Raw genomic sequence first — 14,179 nt, 5'->3', positions numbered from 1 at the left:
CTTTCTTTGCCTCCTGCAATGACTGAAAAGGAGAAAAATGACGCCTAATTTCTTTTTCAAACTCCAACCATGTCATATTCTGCTGTTCATTTAATCCCCTTATGATGCTGGCCGTCGGGGCATCTAAAGTTAAATGAAAATATTGTCTGTACTGTTCCTTAGGTATCTGGAGTGCTTTAAAAATGTCATGCACCGCTTCTAAGTGATCCTCAATGCAGCATTCACCTCCCTTTTTAAATGGTTTGATCAGGGCTTTAATGGATTTCATTATTTTTATGGGGCTACTTGTTGCAATGCATGGAATTGCACTATTTTGTGATTCAATCCTGTTTTCAGGTGTATGAGATTGGTGGCTGCCCCCAATGGGAGTATCAAATCCCCCAAGGGCGCTGCAACCAAGTTCAGTCACCGGACCAGTCACTGGAGCACTAGCTCTTTGGGCAGAGCTAGAATTCACCTCCACTCCATTGAATGTGGTACCCTGCCGCCTCTCATGGGACCTGGGAATGCACATTTGCTGTTCTAAGTCCTTACACTTTTTAAGGAGTCTGTTGGCTTCATCTTGCAAATAGTTGTTTTCACCATTCATCTTATTAATCACCTCCTGCATGTCGCACATTTGCATTTGGCATTCATTGAACTCTTTATTTCTCTTGTCTCTTTCTTGAATCATTTTAATCATTTCTTGTTCTGCACTCTGGAGATCACCTTCTTTTTCACAATGTTCTTTTTGTAAAATCTGCATCTCTGAAACAACCTCATCTTTATCCTGTCTAATGTGATCCACTGAAGCTTTTAAGTGTGCCAATTCTTGCTCACTATCTTCAAATTGTTTCTTGCTTTTGGATAACTGAGTATCAAAGTCTCTGCATTTTAATTGCATGTCTTTTTGGCATACATCCAATTCTGCTCTCAACATTTCCTGATTTTTACTTGCCCCATCTAATTCAGTCTTTAACCTGTTAATTATCTGAGTATCATTCTCTTGCATTCGCAGGGACTTGTTTAAAATAAACCATATTTTGCCGCATAGCCGTATTAAACAGTCTTTCTCTGCACTTTTATCGGCTGCATTCAATAATCTTGTAAGGCAGACCTGAATTATGCTGCCTTCTGCAAAAATATTGTCTAGTTTTTCTTTCTGCACCTCACCCTGAATGCGGTTACTCCATTCTAACGTGCTATTCGACGACCAATTCCCATGTGCAAACAACTTTGCCTCTAAATATTGCACTAGATCTGAGAATGTGGTTTCCCTTTGTGACATTCTGAAATTCGTTTTTAGTGGCACACTGCTATTATAAAATGGGTTCCCTTTAATGTGCAAATGGCAGTGTGAGACACGCTTTCCACGCCCAGTAGGTACTCTATGATCACTTTCCCGGCCTGCAACGCACCATAAATATGTAGGGTATTTTGTGGAGATTTGGGGCCTGACGGTATTTTATTACCGCCGAAAAAAATAACTTAGCAACAATCACTCCTTGTATTCAGATTGGGCCATGTACAACAATAATACAGTGGACATGCATTATTTCAGTACCCAGACATGCATATTTGGTATGCGTGGTTGGTATGCGTGGTTGGTGGTATTTTGGTGAGCATAATTCCCTTGTTTTATTTGTGGCCCCAATGTCCAGAATCCCTTATCTTTGCTTAGATTTTTCGTGTAATCACTAGAGAGACCTCAGACCTACATTTCAGGAATACCACATTTTCAGTGTTAGTGTTAGTGTGCCACCATGGGCGATCTCACTGACTTATTTACGACAGAGAGCTATATGTGGTAATTTTGTGGTAATTTCCACTACCTTATATACGGTAGGGAACTATGTCCAGAGAGTCCCTCTTCCCGTTGGCTCATGTACCTCCAACGAGCTATGCTACAAACAGTCACTCACAACTGTCCATACAGAATATGATCATGCACACATCTGTCTTAAAATGACAATTGCACTGTTTAAAAATCTCCCCACATCATCAGCACTGTATTGGTAAATATAAAACACACCACCCGTCTGCTTTCAAATATTTTTCTGTATTATAAAAGTTGCATTTAAACACGATCTCACTCTTTACAGAAATAAATAAAATAGCACAGTAATAGCATTGTCTGTGATACACTGAAAAGAGAGTGGCGGAGAAAAGAACTCAATTGGCAACATTAACATGTGATTAAGGCACATGAATCTCCTTTCCTACACTGACTGAATATTCTCGTACATACTCAGCTCCCACACTTATGTAATTACCTTATCTGTTCAGCCCGAGTTTTCTTCAGCTGTTCTCTTCTGAATGTGGCTCCCTTGAAGATTAACCCCAGTGAAAACGAGCGCCTTTCGTTCTCAAACCGGGGTCATTGCCTGGAACTCTCAGCTTTTTCAGCAGAAATGCTCCAACCAGGAAAAAAACAGGTCCTTCTCCCAGCTCTCCAAATCTCCACTGTTCTCTCTCTTCAAACTCCCCCCAGCAAAACCCTAATCACTGCCTCTAGCATGATACTTGCTACGACGCTGCTCCAATCAGAATCAATCATGCCATCTCCTCCCTCTCTACACAATGGCTCATTTTTATAGTAATACTTTGTAACCAACTGATTTCCTGTTCTTTCGAGCCCTTTTGCTTCCTGTAGTTATGTGGACAGAGCAGCAGAGAAAACGAAAAAAAAAAAAATGAATGTGCGTTTAAAAGTTCACTTTCAGAGTAGGCCTATTTCTGCAGTGGAGACACATTTTTATTAGTGGGTTATGTTAAATTCAGTTTTATTAGTCAGGTTATTTATGAGTAATGTTAGTTATTAATTTTCAAATGTGTCTCTTGCACCATAGGCATTTCAGGTGAAAAATAGTGTGCATTTTTGAATGTGCACGTGAAAATAGATTTGCATCTTATATGTAAAAATCGTTTTTGACTGAATAGCCTGACTTTACTTATATGTCCATGTTATCCTGGCAACACATATAGCAATGCACCATAGGCATTTGGTGCTGCATCAAAAAAAAATTGCTATCTGTGCAGTAGTGCTGTACTCTGTGCTGTAACACGCCAAATATCCTTACAGGCTTCGGGATCTGGTAGGTGAAGTTGTGTTTCTGGTTGAATCATTACGCCTCGAGAGGTAAACTAAGCTGCAGAGAAGGAGGAGGAGATTGCTGAAGGGTAAATGTATGAAGAAGAAAACCATTACTACACAAAAGGGTACAGTATTTGCGCCCCCGGGTTTCACAACCAGAAGGAGCACGTTGGCTAGAGCATTGGCCATGGCACTCCCTGGGTTTGGATCTAGAGACTGAAGCTCAACGCGAGGCAGGTGGGGTGTGGAGGGTACAGATGCATTAACGGTGGAAGCAATGCAGGAAACAGAAGAGGGGGGAGGAGAAGGAGAAGTGCCAGGTCACTCGCAATCACTATATGAAGAGGAGGGGGAGCTAATGGGGGGGGGTAATGATTGCAAATATAGAACAAAGAGAAGATGGTGAGGTAAGGGGTAAATAGGATAACTCTCTATTAGATACCCCTCTAATATTCTCTAAGGGTGTAATAACTTATTTGGCAACAAAGGTAACATCTAGGGAGTTGGGAGAGGAGGAGTGTAAAAACTGGTAGGGGGTGTCTGTACTTCCGCTCTCTATATGGTAGAGGAGAGGCACAGGAGACCCCAGCCAAGATTCTCTATAAGGTAGCAATGGGCGAGCAATCAAGGCCTAGCTTCTCAGGAGGTGATGCAGGCTGGTTCTTAAGTACAGTGTAGTCCCTGAACCCCCACAAAGGAATGTCCACACACTGTATTACTGAAAACACAGTCTTTATATAATTAATATTCAAGGGGATGTACACGATCACAATAACGCACTTTGTACTCGGAAGTCAATAATGATAAATATATACAATTCTAAAGTGGTACCACTAATGTTATCAAATCTCATTAAAGTGCATCAACTGTACGGTTAAAATGTCACACAGATTAATAACAAGGAAACCAGCAATAGAGATAGGAAGGAACGCAAGATGGTTGAAACAATAGGCAGAATACTGGCCCTGTACCCTAGACACAGTTCTGTGTGGAGATCCCCCCACCTGGGCAACCTGTAAAATAAGATATATCACACAAGCCCAGTCCATATGTTCAATAGTCTCACTTCTTCCTATTAAGGTTTTTACCCCCCCAATGTACCTGGTGGAGTAGAGTCCTCCGACGATGTGTCGACCGATCCTTCTTGAGTGCCTCCCTTTCAGGCGGGAGCCACGGATCGTCGAAAGGTGTCTGGGAACTTGGCGTTCGGAGTCGGGGAATCGACGGCCCTTCTTGAGTGCCCTCCCTTTAAGGCGGGAGTCACGGGTCGTCGAACGTCCGACAGTGAACAGGTGGAACTACGGCAGTGAAGTGGCAGCTTCGTTCCTAGCGGTGCTCGTCGACGACAGAGCGTTGGCATCCTGCAAGGAAGAGGCATGCGGGGCACCTCGGTGACGATAGTTCTGGACCGCAAAGAGATGATGAAGAACTGTGGCCCAGCAAGGGCGTCGAGTCGTCGGTGTCTCTGTGGTCCTTAGGTGGCGGGAAACCCACCGGTGGATGCTCCTCGGCGCGTCGACGGTCGAGCCTTCTCCAGCGGGAGACAAGCGGATGACGATGCAGGCGAGAGCGTCCAACGATCAATGAAACGGGAGCCCGGCGGCTCCAGTCGGCGACGGCGGTCGTTGACAGTGGCGGACAACAGTCCGAGTGCTTCTCCTTGGAGTTCCGCAGCAGTCCCCATATCGGGTCGGCAGCCTGTCGAAGGTCTGTCTACCAGGGAGCTTTGGCAAAGATCAGCTATGCATGATGGTCCCTCGTAGCTCGGGAAGAGGGCGCCTTACCAGGTCCTCTCTGAGTCAGTCCTTGGAGGCACAGCAGCTTTCAGATTGTGAAGGAGAGCAACAGCAATTCTTCTCGTCCAGCAGGGCTTCAAGGTCAAGCGTCAGTTAATCCAGTTACTCGTCGTAGTGGACTTCAGCTTCTGAACACCATTCCTAGCAGTGAGAGGTCCCCAGATATACTGTTGATCTCCCATTCATTCTGCTGGGTCACACTCAAGCATCCAATCACGATTACGGGCATTCAGGCAGGCAGGCAGCCAATCAGGCACACGAGGTATTCAGGCCATTCACTTCTCTCCAGACAGTCACAACAAGTTATGTGTATTGGGACAAGTACCGAGCCAATCAACACTCCAAGCTGCATTCATACCGGTTTCAGGGAGGGTTGTCTCAGTCATTGTGTCAACCACCAGATACTAGACACCCACAACACAGAATGCATATTCGTCACACACTCTATTCACCCAGGTCTCACCCACAGGAGGTACCCACAACATACATCACCGGGAAGGCTCCAGCTAGTTTGGCCGGGCCTTCACAACAACACCATATATGGCATTTCCACCCAACAGCCAGTCAGGGGAAGGGACAGAGTCAGGGACAGAGTCAGGGCTTCCCAGGACTTTGGGAAAACAAGGTAATGGGTAATAGAAAGCAAGAGGCCACCGGGGCCATCTTGTTTTCCATCAGGAATCAACTGATCCCAATGGCAGGGCCGGGATATCCCAAAATGGAGGATACTCCGTACACCTGTCAAACTCAGCATGGAGCTGCCACCAGCCCATACCCTACTCTGTGGGCCACCCACAGGTGCCCAAAAACATACACTAGGGGCACAGGGTTGTACCCCCACCCATGGGTGCCATAAGGGTATCCCACGGGTCTGTTCACCAAACCAAAAGAAAGAGAGCTGCACCGCCAGGAGTCCCACATGAACTCCTGCGCGTGAAACATGACAGAACACACGATAAAAAGCAGTAAAGGACAAGGATACGGAGGCCCTGTCCCTCCAATGCATTTCCAGCATCACAGTCGCCCCCCCCAGACTGCGGTGGAGGGTGCCTAATCTCCCACGGGATAGACACCCTCATCCAGACGGTCAACATACCTTCTGGAAAGGCCATCTGCATCATCGTGTCTCTTCCCTGGTCTGTGCTCTATGGTGAAGTCTAGCCCTTGCAGGCTAATGGACCACCTAAGAAGTTTCGGGTTCTCACCCTTCATCTGCATAAGCCACTTCAGGGGCTTATGATCTGTTTGGACCTTGAAGGTAGGGCCTAAAATGCCTAAGGCTCCAAACTATGCTAAAACATTCCTTTTCAACAGTAGCCCACCTAAGTTCTCTACCCTTGAGTTGTCTACTGATGAATATGATAGGATGTTCTCTCCCTTTGTCATCTAACTGGGACAAGACAGCTCCAATTCCGGTGTCGCAGGCATCCGTCTGGACGATAAAGGGTCGGCTGTAGTCAGGCGCACACAACACGGGTGCCCGACACAGACTTTCTTTCAAGCCATCAAAGGCCCTCTGACAGTCTTCAGTCCAATTGACCTTCCTAGGCTGCTTGGGTGAAGTCAGAGCTGTCAGAGGTGCAGCTATGGTTCCATAGTCCGCCATGAAATTGCAGGAAATGAGATCATTGGTAAAAAAGGAATTTAAAGAGCAATCTAGTTGTCTAAGAAATATTATGGAGAGACTTGATTCAATAGAGCTGTGGCCGAATCCAAGAAGTAAGGCAAAAGAGGTGGTAAGAAATGGTATTGAGAGTGAAAACATGAAAGAAAAAGTCTTCAACGCAGAATTGGAAGGAATTGTGGAAGATGGGGGAGAGGTGATTGTGGTGCTGGATGAAAAAGTGGGGGAAAGAAATAAAGAAAGTGAAAAGCAGGAACCTCTACGCCCTGCAGTATCGAACAATTCAAAGAAGAGCGAAAAAATAAAATGAGAGTGTTGAAGGCGGCGGAATTAAAAAACATAAGGCCTCCTCCCGTAAGTTTCTGTGAACCACGGGAAAGGGCCTAAATGGTGAGTAGGTAATTGTGGAGGAAGAGGGAGGGTTAGGAGAAAGCAATGAGGGGGAGAGTAATGAAAATGAATCTAGCAAGAATAACAAAAAGAATAAATCGGAACAAAATTAATACTCTACGGCTGAGAAGAGATTGGTAGATGTATTAAAATAAAAGAAGTCCGAGATTTCCGATGGGGAGAAATGCTAAAAAAAAGGAGATGAAGGGAAACAACTGTTTGGAATATTTAATCAGCCCATACACATCCAACCTAGGTTCCCAATTCTCCACCACCAGAGTCAAAATATGAGTCACATAAATATTTGGGATGTGGAGAAGGAGCTGGAAGAAGGGGGGCAACCAATGAGTGCAAAGAGATCAGTCATATCGGCAAAGGGGGTGGACATGTTAGGTAAGTCTAAGGACAGGAGTGGGAGGTGGCCCATGACCTAGGGGATGACGGTATACAGAAAAGTTGAATCGTGTCGGAAGTGGAGGTAAGAAATATTGTGAGAGATATACTGGAGGGAATAAAGTGTGTGTATCAGCAGGAGGGAAAAATCGGCCGATATGTAACTGGTGCATTTTATTCACCCACAACGCTGTGACTACACGAGATTAATCATACAACCCCCCGTGGTAATTAATATAATATTGAAAGAAGCAATCAGTCTGCAAAATGGATACAACATTGCAGTGTACAACAGCAAGAAATACAAGCAAGAGCAAAGCAGGGATAGGGAGGATCTGGAATATGATGATAGGGGTAGGGGGAAAGAAGAGGCGTTGAAACAAAAACCACGAAGTGTAGAAGCTCCCGATTGGTGATGGCTCGCTCTTACACTAAAAGAATCAATTGCACAATTGAAATCTCTGAGTCAGCCACTTTAAAAATAATACCAGGGGACATAGGCATCTGCTTACTAACACTAAAATTTGTAAAGAAATTAAGGAAAATGATGTATTTTTTCTGCAAGAAACCTGGGCAACAACAGACAAATTAATGTGGGATGGATTTGATATGATAAGTATATGTGTGTTGCAAGGGGCTAAAGACAGGCCAAAGGGGGGGGGGGTCACTATAGCACTAAAAAAGGGAAGAGATATAAAAATAATTATGGAGTGGAGAATAATGGACAACATTCTAGGCATGGGGTGGAAGTTAAGGAGGAGAATGGAATATTCAACATTGTTCTAATTAACGTCTATTGGACTCTGTGTACTAATTTGGAAATAGTTATTGGGAGACTAAATTGTAAAATGGAAGAATGGTATAATATGCATGATGGAGGCAAGGTGATTCTTGCAGGAGATCTGAATGCAAGCTGTAATATCAAAAATATAGATGAAATGAATGTCCTTATGACTGATTACATAGAGGTGATGAGAGATACGAAAAAACAGTGGAAGGTGGTATCTGGCTCAATTTTGCAGAAGTTGCATATTCTCTTGCAAAATGATACATCCACATGGGTGGCAAGGGGCCTCACATCTGAAATAGACTATATATTTGTGTCAAGCAACCTCTCCTCGAAGGTAACAAATTATGAAATAAAGAAAACCGAATGAAGCGATCATGCACAATTATGCGTTGAGTTTAATTGGGTCCCAAATTCAGTAGGGACCCAGTTGGACCATATAGAGGAATGGAGTAGGAGTAATAATATACTAGATTACAGACAGATCGGCTTCCGTAAAAATATGCGCACTGATTGGTTTGGTCATCAACAAACTCACCAATATTCATGGCCTCTATGGGTCTAAGTAAGGCCTTTGATATGGTGAATAGGAATTTATTGTGGAAAAAACTAGATAAATTCAGAATGACTAAGGGTTTACTTAGCATGGTGATTCATCTGCATAAAGAGTCGAACATAAAGATCAGACTAAACTGGGAGGGTTACTGTCATAGTAATCTGAAACTAGGAGAGGAATTCATCAAGGGTGTATATTGGGACCTACGCTATATCATTTATATGTCTTGGATTTTGGAGAGGTGCTAGATAAATAAACACTAGCCTCTCCCAAAACTGGGGCTTTAAAATTCAATTGGGCAGCATATGCAGATGATTTTTTGTTGATAGACTCCTTGCCCGTAGGACTGCAAAGACTAATAGTAGCATTTGGGGAATATATGTTATCTCTGAACCTAAAGATTAATTCTGCAAAAACAGTAATTATGAGATTGTCCAAAGGGAAGCAGAATAAGGTACAAAGGTTGAGGTGGACTTGGGAAAACAGTGTTCTGCCTATAAATGATCATTTACAATTTCTGGGATATCCAATTGTGGCAAGATTCAAAAGAACATTTGACTTAAACTATTTAAAATCAAAAGTAACAGGAATGGTAAACCAAATGAGACAATTGGATCATAAATTTGGAAAATTCTATTTAACACCATGCAGGGAATTTTACCGAAGCACATTGTTAGCAATTATTTGTCATGGCTTAGAATTTTGGCCCAAGGAATTGGAACAAAAATGTAGAGCTACAGAAAGTGCAATTTGGTGTTCTATCCTGTATTTCCTACCAAAATGTGTTCTGATGCAGGTAATACGCTACCAGATTGGTCTGCAAGCTATTGGAAGTCTAATAGCATAGAGAAAGTTATGTCTGCTAAGAAAATGTTAAACCCCGGAGGGGGGATCCTTATATGCACTGTTAGGTATTAATGATACCGTAGGCTTCATGAAGGACCTTAGGGAAGAGTGTGGCATCATTATAGAAAATGTGGGTCTTTCATTGGACCTACTAAGATCCAACCCCATAAAGGTCAAAACCATAAATAAGAGCCTGGATTGGGAGAGGAATAGGGAGAAAACACTTAATTCACAGATCTATGCCAAAGTGGTATCTCCACAAAACATTCCTGTCACAATGGAATCTTATCTTGTTAAATTCCCCAGTAGAAAGGGGAAAGTGGGGATAATGAGATTTAGATGTGTTTTATCTACTAATGAAATACATTTTATACGTAATTCAAAGGAGGTGACGAATGGTATGTGTAGACAGTGTAAAAATCCTCAGGAAATTGAGTAATTGTTTCATTTATTATTGTTGTGTCCGGAACTGCTTGCCAGTAGGATAAAGTATTTTAGCTGCTTTGTAAATTTTTAATGGATCGAGCAATATCAGTTTTGGTTAACTTTGCTACATGGCGACTTGACTTGATATCACTAAAGTTAAGAATGTTATCATATCTAAGAATTGTTTGTAAAATAGATTAAATATCAGACAAAAAATAAAGATTAGTGTGTAAAGATGGAAATTGGTAATATGTGGATAGTAGTGTACATTTGTCAGATAGAAATTTGTTAGGATAAGTATGAAATAAGTATTGTTTTTGTAAAGGTTTATATAAACCATATACAAATAAAAAAAAAAGGCTGAGTGATGGGGCTGTGGGAGCCATGCGCGCCAGGTGTCTCACCTGCTACCTGATATAGGTCCCGCAGGTGGAAAAAGAAGGGACACCAGGTTCCCCAGCCCATCTAACTGATACTTGATATGCCACATTGCAATGTAAATCTTCAGAGGCATCAGGGCCAAACAGAAGGGTGCCCTGCGAGGGAGGGAGATACGGGCAAAGCAGGCTGCAGCTAGAGCTAGCAAGGGAGGGTCCATTGTGTGAGAACCCACTCTTGGCTAAAAGACAATGGACTAGCCCTTGGGTGGTTTAAAACCATCCCTGACTCACCCATTGTACTCACTGAAGAGGACTAGAACCCGCTGACTCCCAGTTAAGGAGGAGGCTTTTTAATCCCTAGATCAGTCAATAGAACCCAAGCTGTACTGTTGCCGTTGTTATTCAGAGTCTTCCCTGAAAAATTATTAACCTCCACCCATTGTAATTCAGTGTCCAAAAAACCTCCAAGAGAGACATAAGTTGCAATGCCCACTATGCTCACTATCAGAAACATGGAGGCTTGCAATACATTGCTTCATTGCTTGTTTTACCATGCGAATCAGCAGGCACCTACTTTATAAAATAAAGTGGTTACAGAAAGACCCATCAAAAAGACTTGCTGCAGGGTCCAACTATGCACAGCCACAGAGTATTGCACAATATTTTAGTTGGAGGAACTCATCAAGCACCTTCCCTGTAATAGAAAACCAGTCATCTTGAAGAATGTCTATGGAGCCTTGCAGGTAGCGGCGTGTGGGGAATTCAGCGTGATAGATGTCTGTAGTAGGAGGTGGATCGCAACAGGTTCTGGGTGGTATTTTAAGGACTTTTTCAAGAGGGTGTTTTGAAGGTAGATAGAAGATTCTATTTTTTAAAGTAGTCCATCTTGCTATGGACCAAAACATGAATACGTGTTTTGCAGAGTAGAACACATGGCAACACTTTTTTTTAATGGTTGAGCATGTGGCACAAGACAGAGGGGTGACTAGTACGATGATAATATGGCAAGCCTCATTAGGATTTCAAAATCATCCACTCAGCACACACAGCGAAAATTAAGGGAAGAGTGGGATTATTAAGCATAACTGTATTTTAATTGTATACTGTTTCTAACAGAATCGTAATTGGTATTTTATTTCAGGAAAGTATCGATCTTGGTGAGATCATGTTTTCTCTTTGCTACTTGCCAACCGCTGGAAGAATGACATTAACAGTTATTAAGTGTAGGAATCTGAAGGCGATGGACATCACTGGCTCTTCAGGTGTGTATGTCTGTATGCATTTGTTCAAATTATGGCTTTGATGAAATTGCTTGTTTCTGCATATCTATTGTATCCATGTTGTTCCTCTATAAATTAAGCTGGAATCCCCAGACAGAACTTTAAATCCTAGGAGAAATGTGTATTTCTAAAGAGATAAACTGACCAGAATCCACTATGATGTTTAATTTGTATTTATGGAACAGTAATACATTTTGAGTGGATTGGTTCCTCTGACGTATTCTATATCTATGACAGGTAATCACCACAGCTGTGCTGCTTCGGAAAATTTTCGGCATCTGCGTCCTGCGTCGATGATGTCGATACGCTGTCCTCGAAGGCCTCCGTCGAGCCAACGTCACTGGATGTTATAAGTAGGACGCACGACACCCGTAGCCTCAGTTCCGTTTTCTCCGCGAACGTGTTCGCTTCGGAGATCTCGGCGCGCCTCGGTTCTTATGAGTTATTCTGAGTGGTGAAAGCGTATCTCAGGAAAGGGGGGATTCATGTCTACCCCTACCTGGACGATTGGTTGATCAGGGCACGCTCTCCCGAGCAAGTCCTGGATCATCGGTCAGTCACCTGCCACTCCCTTCACAGGCTGGGCTTCTCCCTCAACTTACAGAAGTCCCACTTGACACCAACACAGCGGCTCCAGTAAATCAGAGCACTGCTTGACATATCTCTGGGGCTGTGTTCACCTCCCCACGTGAGGGCTCATCACATTCTGCAGATGGTGCACAAGTTTCATCAGGCCCACAGTCTCCCGGCGTTCAAGTTCTTGAGGCTGCTCGGCCTCATGGCATTCTGCATTCTTCTGGTGCCAGAGGCACGGCTGCGGATGAGATCTCTGCAGTGGGCTCTCAAGATGCAGTGGTCACAGTCCTCCGGCAGGATGTCGGATCCCGTTCAGGTGCCGCCCTCGGTCGCCCAGGACCTTCTGTAGTGGGCCGTCGAAGACAATCTGATGAAGAGGGCTCTGTTTTGGCTACTCTGGCCGGAGGTGACGATCGTGACGGACGCATCCCTCACGGGATGGGGTGCTCATGCCAACGAGTTGACAGTCAGTGGTCGTTGGTCTCCGTTGGAGTCCAGACTCCATGTCAATCTGTTGGAGCTGTGGGCCGTCAGGCTTTCCCTGAATGCTTTTCTGCCGACTGTGAGACAGAAGAATGTCCTGATTCTGACAGACAACACAGTGGCCATGCACTACCTCAACATAAAAGGGGGCAGGGTCACTTCCTCTGTGCAGAGAGGCAATGCAGCTCTGGTTCTGGGCCATCCCGCAGGAAATTTCAATCTCGGCAGTTCATCGGGCCTGAGACAAAAACGAGACGGCGGACGCTCTGAGCAGGCAGAGCACGATCTCTCACAAGTGGGAGCTGGCTCAGGAGATTCTCCTGGAGATCTTCGCCCTTTGGGGGTCCCCACAAGTGGATCTCTTTGCCACCAGTGTCAACCGGAAGTGTGAAAGGTTCTGCTCGCAGGAATTTCCTCCAAGAGGAGGCTTAGTGGACGCATTCGTGGTGGAGTGGTCCTTCCCACTGCTGTACGCGTTTCCTCCAGTCCCCGTCATTCTGCAAGTGCTGCGGAGGTTAAGGAGGTTTGGTTCCCGTATGATCCTCATTGCACAGGCATGGGCCCGGAGAACGTGGTACCCAGACCTTCTGAACTTGTCCATCTGCCCTACACGCCGTCTTCCCTACCGAGACGATCTGCTCTCACGGGAGGGGGTCACGTTCTCCATCCAGAGGTCAGATCCCTCAACCTTCACGCTTGGCTTCTGAAAGGTTGAGGTATAAGGATTGGGACCTCCCTGAAGACGTGATGGAGGTGTTGCTTTCGGCCAGACGGCCTGCGACAAAGTCCCTATACCGTTGCCGTTGGAGAAAGTTCTGCGACTGGTGCAGGGTTCAGAATGTGGATCCTTTTTCATGTGTCATTCCTGTGGTTCTGTCTTTTTTGCTTTCCTTAGCCCACAAGGGCCTGCAAGTGGGTACTATTAAAGGTTGCCTGGCGGCGCTGTCCATATTTCAGCGCTCGTCTGAAGAGTGTTCTTATTTTAAGATTCCTTTAATTTCTCCGTTTCTGAAAGGGCTCACTAATGTGTTTCCACCGTCACCTTTCCAGGTGCCTGGTTGGGATTTGAACCTCATTCTAAATTTCCTAATGGGTGCTCCATTTGAGCCTTTACATTCTTGTCCATTAAGACTGTTAACCCTTAAAACTGTATTTTTAGTTGCGGTTACTTCAGCTCGCAGAGTGAGTTGCAGGCACTTTCTGTTAAGCTACCCTTGATGGTGTTTCATAAGGACAGAGTTGTCCGTAGGGTTCGTCCTTCCTTTCTTCCGAAAGTTGTGTCAGAATTTAATTTAGGCCAGAAGGTCATTTTTCCGGCATTCTATCCTCCTCCGCATCCTGGTAAGGAAGAGGAGAGGCTCCATAGGTTGGATCCTAGGAGAGCTTTAAGTTTCTACATTTCATGCATGTCCCGGGTCAGAGTGGACGATCAACTCTTTATAGGATACGCTGGAAGGTGTTTGGGACAGGCTGTTACTAAGCAGACTTTGTCTAGATAGATTATCTTGGCAATTTCTGAATGTTACCGCTTGCAGGGTAAGGACCCTCCGGTAGGCTTACGGGCCCATT

The 14,179-nt window shown here is 44.4% G+C and overlaps 1 protein-coding gene across 2 annotated transcripts in view; it reads left to right on the top strand.

Annotated features, from left to right (window-relative positions):
* The window catches only part of SYT10 (synaptotagmin 10), a 583,991-nt gene that overhangs the window by 363,385 nt on the left and 206,427 nt on the right, over positions 1 to 14,179 (top strand). For both annotated transcript variants that reach the window (XR_011281745.1, XM_069628104.1), the window contains exon 4: positions 11,413 to 11,533. Coding sequence is in view for 1 of the 2 variants with exons in the window: in XM_069628104.1 (XP_069484205.1) it covers positions 11,413 to 11,533 (121 nt within the window). In the remaining variant the exon portion in view is untranslated. The remainder of the gene's footprint in view (positions 1 to 11,412; positions 11,534 to 14,179) is intronic.

This window comes from Ambystoma mexicanum, chromosome 12 (assembly GCF_040938575.1).
Source record: "Ambystoma mexicanum isolate Mex_15411 chromosome 12, UKY_AmexF1_1, whole genome shotgun sequence".
Classification (NCBI taxonomy): Eukaryota; Metazoa; Chordata; class Amphibia; order Caudata; family Ambystomatidae; genus Ambystoma; species Ambystoma mexicanum.
Note: the sequence above shows the minus strand (reverse complement) of the source record. Positions and strands in the feature narration are given on the sequence as shown.